The sequence below is a fragment of the Labrus mixtus genome, chromosome 13 (assembly GCF_963584025.1).
Source record: "Labrus mixtus chromosome 13, fLabMix1.1, whole genome shotgun sequence".
NCBI lineage: Eukaryota > Metazoa > Chordata > Actinopteri > Labriformes > Labridae > Labrus > Labrus mixtus.
The window spans coordinates 15719557-15733061 of NC_083624.1; the positions used below are offsets into that span (position 1 = coordinate 15719557).

Consider the following 13505-nt stretch of genomic DNA (forward strand, 5'->3'; position numbering starts at 1 on the left):
AGATGTGCACATACACACTGTGTAATTCTGCTGTTTAGGACGTTTTCTGCCTTTTCATAAACTTTGGTGATGTGATGTATTTAAATAGATGATCATTAAGTCACTTTATTTAGTAAAGAGGCTCTGGCACAGTGATTAAAACCCTTACAGTACATGTAATGTATTCTTTGGTCTCACTAACCGGGTGTCGAGTCGTGGCGTTCGTCTTCCTGCAGTGCGTGCCCTGCAAGAGAGAGAAGTTGTATTTGGTGAACTGATTTCTCCCATCTGTTTATGCCTAACAAACAAAAACAGTTTGATGCCTTCAGATGGTGAAACTTCAAATCCAAACAAAAGAAAATAATCAACTTTAGGGTGAAGGCAGACACTAAAAAATCATCAAGGTATCATTTTGGATCTGTGTTAGAGTGAGATCCAAAATGATACCTGCATTGCTGCTTATGCCAGTAGTGGCACCAGAGGGAGAAGAAAAACCCAGAGGGCTCTGAAATTGCTTTTTTGATTACTTAATTGAGACATTCACAATTCTGCAGGATGCAGTGTCAGACAGAGAGTTACATAACGGATAAACAACATTTGCATAAAGCTTCAAAGCCTCTCGGGAGCCTGTGGCTCAGTTGGTAGCGTTGGTCGTCTTTCAACCTGGAGGTCGGTGGGTTCGGTCCCCAGCTCCTGCAGCAACATCTCTGATGTTTACTTGGCCAAGACACTTGACCCCAAGTTGCTCCCACTGCTTCGTTGGCATTGTATGAATGTGTAAGAATGGGATTATTTACTTCTGACGGTCACTTTACATAAATCTCTGCCATCAGTGTGTGAATGTGTAGGTGTGAAAGCACTTTGAGTAGTCAGAAGACTAGAAAAGTCCATTTACCATTTTACCATTTGAATGTTGAAGTGACAAAAACCACAGAATTGATTGCTGTGCTCCCATAACCAAAAGTGAGTCAGTTCCAACATAGACTTCTTTAGACTTTTTTTTAATGGTTCTCTTGCACTCTGCCCTTCTCTTTGTTCATCTCAAATATGTGATAAATAAGACAATCCACTGTTAGATATTAAAGATGTGAAACACAGTTTATGTTGTAGGAATACACACTTTTTTTTTGCCTCCAATGTTTCTGCAGCTCAGTGGAAAAGAAAGGTTGTTATTAAGTTGACATAATCTCACAGGGAGGCTTTGAGTTGGAGAAGTACTGTGACTCTAACTTCACAATGTTTTGACTGAAATGCCATTTTTCATTGATGCCGGGATGTCGACCTAAGGCTTTAGCCAGTGCAAATAGCTCCATGATGAATCACATACGGCAGCAAAGGGGTCAGACTGCAACCTCTCGCCTGTTGGCTTTTATAGGTCATCTGTGGTATGCCATAGTGCATCTCTGTGAAACAGTTCCTGTCGAAAGGGGTCTCTTTCTTTTTTTTTTCCACATGCAAACCTCCAAAAGAATCATTCTGGACAAGCTGTGGGCGGAGGAAGTTGGGTTTGAATGTCAAGTATCATGTGTCTAGGCAAAAGCTTCTTGTTGAGTTTGCAAACCCCATCATCTCTCCTTACTGCGGTCCTTAGTGTACCACCATCTGGCCCACAGCTGAAAACTATTAAGATCCGCTGGAACTTCCTCCTTACTATTCTTCCCCAGTTTGAAGACAAGTAAGTAGCTTTTATCTTAGCTCTGTTGTTGTTTGCATGTTTCTCTCCGTAGATCTTTCATTTTTTTCCTCCTCTTCCTGTAAAGAGCAGTGCTTGCATTTCTTTGATAAAGTCTGCCGGGGTGCAGCATTTGATCCACAGGAGTTAGAAGTGACAGGCTGTGAGAGAGCAAGCCTGGCTTTTAGATTAGACACCAAGACACCACGGTCGATTCAACTGAGGAATTCTGGGACTTAAATTCATAAACAGATTGTAGTTGTGATGTCTTATGTGCTGCGCTTAGCCTGCAAGCTTCCAGAGCTTGGGGTGAGAGCAAAGAGAGGAAAACAAAGGATCTTTGTTGATTTTCTTAACTGAGGCATTATGTTGGGACCCCAGTGCATGCTCTATCCCATGTTAAAAGCCTGCTGCCTTTTCACTGCATATGGGTCGGATTAGTGACTGGCTGAGAGGCATTTAAAAAAAAAAAAAGCAAGTTAACTTCGCTTTCTTTTTTCCTTTTTTTTTGTATTTTATTTTTAAACATTACCTTTTGTCAAACTTCTGTACTTGGATTTATTCTTTGATAGCAGTCTAGGCTTCAGAGCGGACTCCACAGGGTCAAAGTAGGTCGCGCTCATTTCCAGAAAGAGTCTTTCTCAAGCCAAATTCCAACAGTTTGAGTCACTGAAGGTGAATTGTTACTCTGGACATGATTTCACTGTGTTTCGGGGGATGATAGCTTCAGTAAGTGTCGGCTCCTATTTCCCACTATTTAACTAAATCTTTAGAAATCTTAAGCCTTACTTTGATGTCTTTGTGATTGTATTGTATTATCTCTTGTTTTAGCTTATTTCTTTTTGTAAGAAAGTCTAAAAATGGTGAATAATTTTAATGAATGGAGGATAATATTAATCAACTGGTCATACTATAAGTCATAATATGTTGTAGAGAGACTCTGAGTGCATTTCATATGTGAAGTGTCTTCTTCCTCTGGTCAAGGAATTGAGCAGACCTAACCTTGTTCTTCCAGTCTGCAGCAGCTTCAAACGTCCAAGAGAGACTGAGGAAGTTTGCAGCTCAGTGTTAAGTCTGTGTGTAGGTGTGTAGGTGTGTAGGTGTGTGTCTTGGGGTTGAAAGTTCTCCCAAGGGGGTTCTGCTGAATCACCAGACAGGAAGCTATTAAAACTGGCCGACATCGCGGCTGTCAATCAAACAGAGTGTCATCACAGTCAGGTGTCAGGAGAGGTGTTGCCTCATACCACAGTGTGTTACAAACGCACCAAGAAGCTCGGCAGCTTGTGTCTGCTCTCAGACCTTACACTCGTTGCCAAAATTAGATCAGTTCGATGAATAATATTTATATTACGAGCGTTGTATAAAAAGTCTTTGTTCATGTGTGGCTATTTTACTCTGAGAATGTAAGCTCTCCAAAATGACTTATTGTTCTTCTCTGTAACACCTGAATGCAGCTCCAGCGGGAGGTTATTTAATCTGTTTTTAAATGTGTCTGTGTCAGCTGCATTTCAAGGTTTGCATCAACTCTAAAGAGCTGAACTTGTTCAAATATACGTATTTATGCTCATGATAAAAATCCTCTCCATTCTTCATGCCTCAAAAGATCCTCAGAGATGCATTTTTCTCCAACGGTTTTATGAATTCATCGTTAAAATAACCATTGATAGTCACACTTTACAAAATATCAGACGCCATTAAAGGAAGCTGATGCTAATTTGGTGCAATTTGCAACAAAATGATGATGATTATGATGATGGTAATGATGATGATAGTACCTTATTTTGAGAGAAAGTGTGAAATCTTTATAGCATCACAACAATTTCATCCCACCTCAGACTCAAATGGAGACAATGCACAAAGAAACAATGACATTACAACAATGGAAGAAAGTTTTATCAAAGTTCTTTTGTTCCAAGATTGAGCTCTGTTTGTAATTTTTCGATTACCAAAAGAGATCTCCACTCTTACCCTATCATATCTCAGAAGCTTGTTTTATCTGGACTATTATATGAAAGTTGGGGCTGTTGTTTTTTCAGAGACAATACTGTAGGACAGCTGAAACATGATATTTTTCCAGGTTGAATCATGGAAATTCTCTAGGAGTTGGCAGCACAGTCCTAGAGCAGATTTCCATTCAGTTGGAGCCTTTTTTGACTTTAACGTAATAAGCAGACTTTTAAACACATCCAAATTGTTTTGAAGTTTAACTTATTTCGCAACTGAGCACTTCAATCCAGAAAAGCTGCTTTTCTAAGGCTAAGTACCAAGGCCAACACTGCCAAGGTCCTGATTTGGCAGTCCAGATACTGCAAAGTAGTTTGCTGCTGAGATCTGCAGAATCTTCTCTCCCTGTGTTTGGTGAAATGTAAACAGGAGGAGTGTCCTTGTTCATCTGCCGTGCAGTGTTTCAACAGCAGCATGTCAGACCTGTAAATAGGAAATACAAGTTTTCTCATTCAGCTGCAAAGATATTCTGTTTTGGCAGACTGAGGAATGTCCCAGTCCCCACCCTTAAGCCTGTTCCATTTACAATTTCTTCAGCCCTTTGCAGGGCCTCTGTTGCAGTAAAATATCCCCTTACTGTAAGAACCCACACATTGTATTTCTATCTGCAAACTGCATTTACCTCAGTCATATTCTCCCTATATCATTTGAGGGTGCCACGAGCTCAGTCTGTAGGAACTTGGGTTGGGAAGTGGAGGGTCGGTGGTTCAAGTCCTGGAGGTGCCAGGGTACCTCCCAAGTAGTGTCGAGGTGCCCTTGAGCAAGGCACCGACCGCCCAACAGCTCTGTTGCACTCCCTGTAAAGCACCGTGTAGCACCCCCACTCTGACATCTCTCCATTATTGAATGTCCATAGGTGTGTATTTCAGGCCTATGTGTGTGAGAAGCATGTCTCTCAATCACAGAGTGTAATACAAAGTATGTCAAAATAAAATGACGTCACTTTAAGACATATAGCTTAGAACTTGTAATTTTTAACTTGAAGCCAGTTGCTCATCAAAACAGAGTATTATGTATGTATTACTCTAAAATGTATTGCTGTCTTATAGTTCTTTTTAAAGGATGACTTGTTTACCATCAGCTCTTTTCTGCTATAATAACAATATGTGAACCAATTGAACAACTTCAGCGTGTTTCATTTGCATAAATTATTTTGATCAATTAACCTCCACTTAATTTAACTGGATCTTTTTATCCCCGCTCAGAGGTAATCTCAGATAATGCCAATTATATTTGTGCCTTCTTAATGTCTCAGACTGGATCTGAGGCACACTTGGTAACATAAACTTCCCATGAGTTTGTTGAAGTGTCAGGTGATGAAATAAGCCAAAATGTGGTGTTTGAAACACTAACAGCATGAGGAGAAAGCTACAGAAGGTCAGAAAGTCAAATCTGCCACAATAGGTAATGTCAACTTCTCAATTAAACTATGAAATACCTGGTCACATTTAAGATAAGCTATAGCTACCAGGAAACTTCCTGCCCTGGAGTGATCAGCACACGAAAACATAGCTTTCATCTCTTATTGGTGGTGTGACTTGCGCCTCCTATTTCTTGATTTTCAAACAGAGTTATGGGTAAACATCATCATGCATCACGGCCTACAACTAAGATTGGGAGATGTATGATGACAGACCTACACAAGAGCTCCTGTGAGAAACTTAAAATTGTGTTGATTTTGGTTATTAATATGAGATGGCTATCATGTGGGCATTTATGTAAATCATGGTTTAGTCCTCTTGGTCTTGTGTTGGGATGGGTCTAAAGATTAATCAAGGAATCAAGTCAGATGGACTAGCTTTGGTATTACACGTGTGTTGTACCTGAGAATCTCTGAGCTCTGTTCACATCCACTGAAATAATCATCACAGGAGGGAAGTTTATCTTTGGATGCTAGGTAGAGACTTTACAGTTAAGGAAAAATACACTATGAATATACTGTACTTCTACACCTCTGTCCAAGGCTGCTTGTTCATCAAAGTTACATTATTATGCTACAAGTTTTGTGTTCTCTTTCTATTTGAGACCTATTTGGCTCCAGCACATGTTGCATCAAGTCTTGTTAGCTTACTTGTGTTTGAAAGAGGTATCAGTGGCCTTTGGTCCCTTTGGATCAGTGCTGTTTTTTTTTAATGTAATTTATGCATCAGTAAAATTTGGGATTCAGATCAGGTCAAACATTTTGGAACCATGAAGACATCAAATCAATGTATCCCTTGAATGCATAATTATTCTCCCTCTTAACAACTTTAGATTTTTCTTACCTAACAATTTTCTAGAACAATTCTTAAACGTAAAGATATATTTAAATAGATTGAGGCTCCAAATCTTGTTTCTACTTTTGTCCCATTCTTGTGAGCATCTTATGTCACGGCTGCCTGCTCAGAATTACTTCAGATTCGTTGAAAATATCCACTTTGACTCAGGGATGGACTGAAGGTTTGCCCTTATCATTCTTGTGAATGGGACATATCTCAGGGAATCCTTGAGAGATATTTATTACATCCAGCACAGGAGTCCGCTTTACTCAAGGTTTAAGTGAGTAGAATTTGACGGGCAAAGGTCACTGTGTCCTCTCAAAGCACACTATGGCCATAAATCAAGAACTACAGAATTATGAAAACATTTTCCGACAAATGTGGAAAAGATAAAAATTATTTCAGATTCTACGTTTTTCAATGTCAAATGCGCAAACAGATTAGCAGCAATGATTGTTCTGCAAGGCCGTCACTTAAAACTTGACCGTGTGTACAAGATGTTTGTGTGTACATATATATATATATATATATATATATATGTGTGTGTGTTCAAAGTGTTGAAGTGCAATGTGTAGTGTGTTTTCTGCATGCATATGTGCATGTTACAGTCACAGCTCCACACTGTGTTTTTTTGGATGAGGTGCTATGTTTTGACCTGAGGAGGGCAGAGTTCACTCTTCTCACAGCATGAGGGATGAAGCGCTTCCTGAGTCTCTCTGTGTTCGTTGTTATGTGTCCTAGGTGTTGGCTGGAGGGTAGTCACACATACAGTCCATGGTAGGGTGGTTTGGGTCCTTCATCATTCTTTTGGCCCGGGGCGTGCCCCTACTTGTAAAGATGTCCTGTAGGGTGGGGAGACTTGTACTTATGTTGCGTTCTGCCGACTTCAGAACATTTCAGACTGTTCCCAGTCCATTCATTCTCAAACGCTCCAGAATAAAAAGTCCTCATGATCTTCAGGGAGACTCTGAACTTCCTCATCTGTCGGTGGTCCTGCCTCGCCCTTTTCACCTGACTGTTAATGTGGGTTGTTCATGTCAGATCTTTAGGGATGTGCACCACCATGTATTTGAAGCTTCACACCCTTGCTACCAATATCCCATCTATCCTGACTGCTGGTTGTTATGTGATATAAACATATATAATGCAGTAATTGATTTTTATATCAAAAGGGTCAAAGGTCAACTTTACTTTGACAGTGTTGTTCCTTTAAAAACACTTAAATGGGTAATTCTTACGATCCAGTTCCTGCCAACATGATATAACAAGAACTACTGGAAGGAATGTCTTAACATTTGGCACAAACATCCACTTTGACTCAAGAAAGAGTTTGTGAGAGTTTTGATGTCAAGGTCAAAGGTCACTGTGATCTTCCCAGAAACAAAGAGAGACATGTTCTCACATTCATTTTCACCGTGACATCATCATGCTCTCCTTTAACCCTTCAGGAGCTGGGTATCGAACTCTCGACCTTCTGGTTTAGAGAGAACAACCGACTAACTAACCGATTAACTTATTAATATAAAACATTGATTGCTTTTGACTGTATAGGATGTTAACATAAAGAGCTGTTTGAGTTTTTATGAATAACACCTTGGTTTTAAAATTGTAGCATTTTCTAGAAGGATACAGTGTGTTGGCTCTTTGGTTCAACGGTGTGAACCAGCTTTTTTTTCCATTCACAAAACGACTTTAATAGCTCAGGCACCCCATGATGAATGGAAAATGCCCAACATGGAAAAATTTAATTCATTTTCTAAATTGCCCGTGCACTACTTAATTTGTCTGCAAAGGCAGGACTTGAAATAGCTGTTGTTCAGCAGGCCATGCATATTTTCCCACATTGCCAGAGTAAAGAATATTGATTGTAGAGCAGGCTGACAGCTGCCTCGTGCTGGACAGTTTGTCCTTGTAGTCCTTTAGATTGCTGAGCTCTCACGGGAAATTCATGCAAATGTCTGAAAGCAGTCAAGGCGAATTGTACACTTTGAGATGTTTTGCATTTGAAAAAGAAATAGCTCCTTTTTCCAGTAATGTGGCTTTGTAGTGTACGAGTCTTTGATATTATGGCACAACCAGAGTGCAGTGCTGCTACAAGTACAGTGAGTATGAAAGAAAGAAAAAACACTTTCTCTGGCTACAGCCCATATCGATGTGTTACTAGGATAATGATGGGTGACCAGTTTTGTCCTTGTTTGGAACAAATGAAACAAAAACCTTGACACAATGGATCAAAAACAATGATGGTCATCATCATCATAAAATGATTGGTAAGACTTTTGGCCATGCTACAATCCTCTGAATCCTTGCTTTACTATTTAGTATGACAGGGTGGCAGTGGCTCAGCTGGTAGAGTCGTCGCCTCTCAAACGAAAGGTCGAGGGTTCGATACCCAGCTGAGCAACATGTCCGATGTGTCCTTGGTCAAGACACTTGGCACCCTGCATTGCTCCCGCTGCTTCGGTGGCAGTGTCTGAATGGATTAGTGTTGTACTTACTCTTTGATGTACAACGTTTTGGATAAAAGCGTCTGCTAAGTCAATTGTTGTAGTTGATATAAACTATCAGGATGTGTGTTATAATGTAATGTTATAATCTACACCACTTGATTGGTGTAACAGCCTCCCCCGCTGAGGAGTATGATGTAGTTGTGTGGGAAACAAATGTAATGCAGACTGCACTGAGACTTTATGTTGAACACACTCTGACAGATTAACATTACCTCACTCTCAGCAGGTTGGTTTTTTTTTTCCCCCCCAAAAAAACCTTCAGACTTGTTTGTTTTTCTTTTTTTCTGCCTACTACTGAAGACTTGAGGTCACAGCCATTTTTAACTCCCTTCTCTCTGCTGCTATTCCAGGCGGAACACAGGCAGACACTCAGGAGGGACCTCAGAGACGCACATTTTCCACTATGAACCGCGCCTTCAACAGGAAAAAAGGTGAGCAGAAATAACCCATGCAGATTTAGCTTATGGAAAAGGAAAAACCTGATTTAGCTACAACAGTACCTCCAGTCTTTAAAGACTGAATTTAAACATCTGAGGGAGAAGCTGCGTTGTATAATACAGAGTCAGGGGCCTTTACAGTCGTAAACATTCTCACTGTAGACTTTTATACCAGCCGAGTTTGTAGACATGTCATACTTTAAAGAGGACAATACAGCTATTCAACATATAAATCAGAATCAGAGATGCATTTTTATCCCCCGGGGGAGATTTGGGTAGAGTTCAGTCATTGTGGGGATTCTGTAAAAACAATATAAAATACATTTTGTGACTCAGGAGGAGATGCACAAACTTCAAATGAATAACAATAGTGATGTCAAAATACATCAAGCATTGTCAGCAGTATTTCTGTTCACCAACATGAAGAAAAAGTTTTTATGTGCCACAGCAAAGACATCAAAGGACACCCGCTCTCAGTGCTGGTTGCCTCGAGTGTTCATCAAGACGTGTTTAGTTCTGAAAGGTATAAAGCCGTTTACCTGACCCGGCTGTTCACATGTGCTCCTCACAGCGGGAGGAGGAATTTAATGAATCTTTCGCCAAACAAACTGGTCCATGATTTTATTGAAATGTCTGAACTTTTGGCCTGGAATATTGTTCCTCATTTAAACCCAAAACGATAAGTTAATTCAGCAGGACTATACAATCTTTGTGGAGCATGCTGTAAATGATATACAACCAGAACAAAAAAACCTGAGTGATGTTTATGTTTATTATTTTGGCTCAAGGAATAATTTTATTGTTTAATATAAATCATGAACTGTGCAGCTTTAAAGGCTGTGTGACCGGCCTGACATTATGATTATTTATCACCACAAGGCAGTAAAGGACAACAAAAGTTGTCAGAACATGCAGAATAAACCAGACAGTTATATTCATAGACATTCTCAACATAATACACATCCTGCCATGCTGTTCTTTGACTATTAGGGTGGATGAGCAACAGTACAGACTCTTGAGGTGACCCTGTCCGAATGCAGAGGAGGGATGTTTGCTACTGCAGTTTGAAAAACAGCATGATGTGTTTACCACCATCTGTCCCCCTCCCTCCCGTATGAATCAGCAGACCTGCTGAAGTCTTGGACAGTGTTGGGGAAACAGTCCAGAGCCCAGGTGGTGTGCTGGGCTTTAATTATATTTGAACATCATAATTCACTTTGTGCCGTTAGGTCATCTATTTCAGGAGGCTGAGATGGTGATCATCCTTTTTCACCTCACATTAAATTTCATTTTGAACGTGTGTGATGAGAATGCAGCTCCTTTACTTCAACTTTAAAACTCTGCAATGGAATAATTCACAACGCCTTCAGTTAGAGAGGCACCGATAAACTTATTTTTCAGTTCCCTATCTGATTACGATCCATACGTACCGATACTGATGATGATACTGATAATTTTATATCATAATTAGTAATGTTGTTGTTGGTATTATGTGTGAGGCGACGCAAAGTTGTAGTACACAACAGTCAGGTTTTTCAAATCAAATCTTTTAAACTGGTGTAAGAATTTTACTTTATAACATAAAGAATTAACTTTTCCATCGTCGTCATGAAGACATCTTGTGGGCACTTCTTATAGTTCAGTCTGAACGTCTTCAAAGCAAAGTCAGTCAGATACCTGGGACGTAAATTAATTACTTCAATATCGGATCGGTCCCATCTCTACCTACAGTGTTACATCTGTTCATTGGATTTTGATTCTTCAGTGTATCTTCAGATGTGTTGTTTCCCTAAATGGTGTTCAAACTTTCCAATAGGTGTTTGTAAGTATATAAAAAAAAATAATATATATATATATCAAATTGTGCACACTGGAATATCCGTTGATTTATTGCACTCTATATTGTTTTTGCAATGTTGTAAAAACAAAGAGAGATTGCAGGTTTAGTCCTTTATTGTGCATTGCTGACCGTTAACTATTCCATTACATCTAGACTTTACATCTACACGTTTGCGGCCATGTTGTTAGGTCATGTTGGAGGTTGTTAATTAGAGCTGAAACTTCATTTTATAGTTTGCTTTGGCTGCAGACGGATAATGAGAAGACGGTTAAACAGACAGTAAACTGTTCTGTAAACTAAAGCCTCCGGACAGTCTAGCACACTCTGTCCATTTATTTTGAACTGTTAGAAGCTGCAGAAGACGCCTGCATCCAACTGTCTGCAATAAAAGTGTGTTAAAGCCTTTTCACTAAGAGAAGGACAGCAGTTTCCTGACCTCCACGATGCACTGAAGCATCCAGCCGCCAACATATATCTGACCCTAAGGCTTCTCTCAAGATTTCATTTCTTGCTTCAGTCAGACGGTGGAGAACGGTGCCAAAAGGTCCAAAACAGAAAGCATAATAAACGCTTCTCCCTCTGCACAAGGGGAGCATAATATACAAAAATATCTTGAACCATTCATGAGGCTGTAGAATACATTTAGCTATTTCCATGCATTTTCAATAAACCTCAGTGTTTGAAGTTTCCTTTTTGCTAAATAAAGCCCGCGCTGATGAGGAGATTACATTTCCTCTCAAAGTTAAGCCTCCAAAGATTTGAACACAAAATTTGGATTCAAGGCCTTTTTATGAGTATTGAATTGTAATATGAATGATCCACACTCTCAAAATGTTCTGAATGGAAATAAAAGGAGGCAGAAGATAAGAGCGCGCTCCAATAGCTCCTCTTTGTTAGACTTTGAACTATATAAGAATAGATCCTGACCAACCTGCTTGATTGATTCTTGTCCCATTATGTCATAATTGGATTCCCATGGCAACAGGACTTCTTTTTTGGTTGAACAGAAATGTTTAAACAAAACACTATCGAGTCTCAACTGAACACCTAAGAGCAGAAATGTGCCTTGTGTGGTTGATGCTGTCCACATTGCCCTCTTCCATTATCATCTTTATATGTATTTATTTGATGTATTTATTCTGTATGTATTCCCTGTTTAGTTATTCACTCAAGCACTGTTTGGGTGGAGGCTACAGGATGATTACAGCTGCTCTCTTATTATTATTTCTCACTCCTTAATGCGTAAAAATCTCTGTTTAAAAGGCCATCTGGACAGTCGCCCTACAGTCCAGCACGTATATACAAGCCCAGCAGATTTTATTTAGTCATAATTTCTTCATGCCCTGACTGGCTCTAAGAGTGATGACTAGCACAGGCCCGCTGTACTGATTTACCTCCCGCTGTATCTCCGTGTCTGCCTGTGTTTTGTGGACCCGATCACGTCTAGCAGGTAATGCCAACGGGGAACTTGATCATTTTTATCACCCATGTTTATTGCTCAGTGCTCCTGGACGTGACTGCCACAGTTGGACGCCACAGAATTCATATGCCCTTTTTTTCCCAATGAGCCACAGAGCAGCAGCGTAGAAATCACAAGTCACTCAGTTACATATTATGTATTGTGCCTGTAACGTCACCTCTTGTGACTCTTTAAATGGGAACTTTGACTTTGCAGTTGATCACCTCGTGGATACTTTGCAGTGTTTGCACTCAGTTTCCAGTTTACTGGGTACACCTGCATGTAGTTGAAACTCATGTAATATAACACAACAGGCCTCCTTAAGTTACCGCTTCATCAATGTCACGGTTGGCTTAAAAGAGTATCGCAATAAGAGAAATTGTTTTGTGTCATTGTAGAGAACTTTAAAAAAGAATCGTGTTACAAAAACAGTTAATGACTGCAGAAGACTGATTTTTACAGATATGAGGCGAGACAGTGGAGTAACGCTTCCACCATGGCCTGGTGATGAATAAACTGACAGACTTTTCTCTCAGTAATTAGAGACAGAAAATGAATCCAAACTTTGTATTTGGAGGTTATTCAAATGCAGGTCACTGTAATGTGCTGCATCATATCCCAGCTGATTGGCTGCAGTACTAAATATATTACAATTTCTGTCATAGCAACAGATGCCAGCTGAAGATAAGTAATGTTAGTGCAGAAAATGTAATAGTTGGATGTACTGTGACCATGCCGTTAGATGAGGACGGTGCAAGTCCCAGATTTCCTGCAGCAATGAGAACCTGAGCTACTCAGGTATTTTGGTGACACACTTTTTCCTAAGTTTGGGTAATAATTTTGTAATGTGGAATCCATTATTGAGTTTTTCAACCACTGGAAAACTAAACGATTGATTCTCCGTGTTTATTTCCCCGTTCTTGGTCAGTGACTATTTCAGATGTGTCGTCAGTATCTTAATCTGAGAGCTAGCTGGTTAACAATTCTTCTTAGATATTCTCAACAGTTTTAAGATGCTTTTTTGTCACAGCCTTCACCAGAGTTTTTGTATTTTTTTGGATCAGCTATCTTTTCCGTCTGTGTTTGTCCTTCCCAAGTTTGTGAGTGATGAATCAGGTCTACCTGAAATGAATGTCTCACAATGGTCCAAAACTGTACTTGACCTTAATGATGAATTAATTAAATGAAGTTGTCAAAAGTCAACGTAACCGTGGTCTGAAACTGTAAACGTTTTTCACTTCAGAATGCATTGCCTAGATATGGAACAAATCCACAAAAATATCTAAAGGATAAACTGATGATGTCTTAAACGCAAAAGGTCAAACATCAACTTAACTCACCCCCAT

General features: G+C 39.7%; 1 protein-coding gene across 5 annotated transcripts in view; it reads left to right on the plus strand.

Moving 5' to 3' along the window:
• LOC132987066 (PTB domain-containing engulfment adapter protein 1) overlaps window positions 1-13505 on the plus strand; it is an 89699-nt gene that overhangs the window by 52837 nt on the left and 23357 nt on the right. For 4 of the 5 annotated variants that reach the window (XM_061053866.1, XM_061053862.1, XM_061053867.1 and 1 more), the window contains one exon: window positions 8774-8854. In XM_061053866.1, coding sequence (XP_060909849.1) covers window positions 8827-8854 — 28 coding nt within the window. In that variant the 5' untranslated portion in view covers window positions 8774-8826. Of the gene's footprint in view, window positions 1-1469; window positions 1655-8773; window positions 8855-13505 lie in introns of those variants that run through there. The other variant, XM_061053863.1, reaches the window with a different exon arrangement.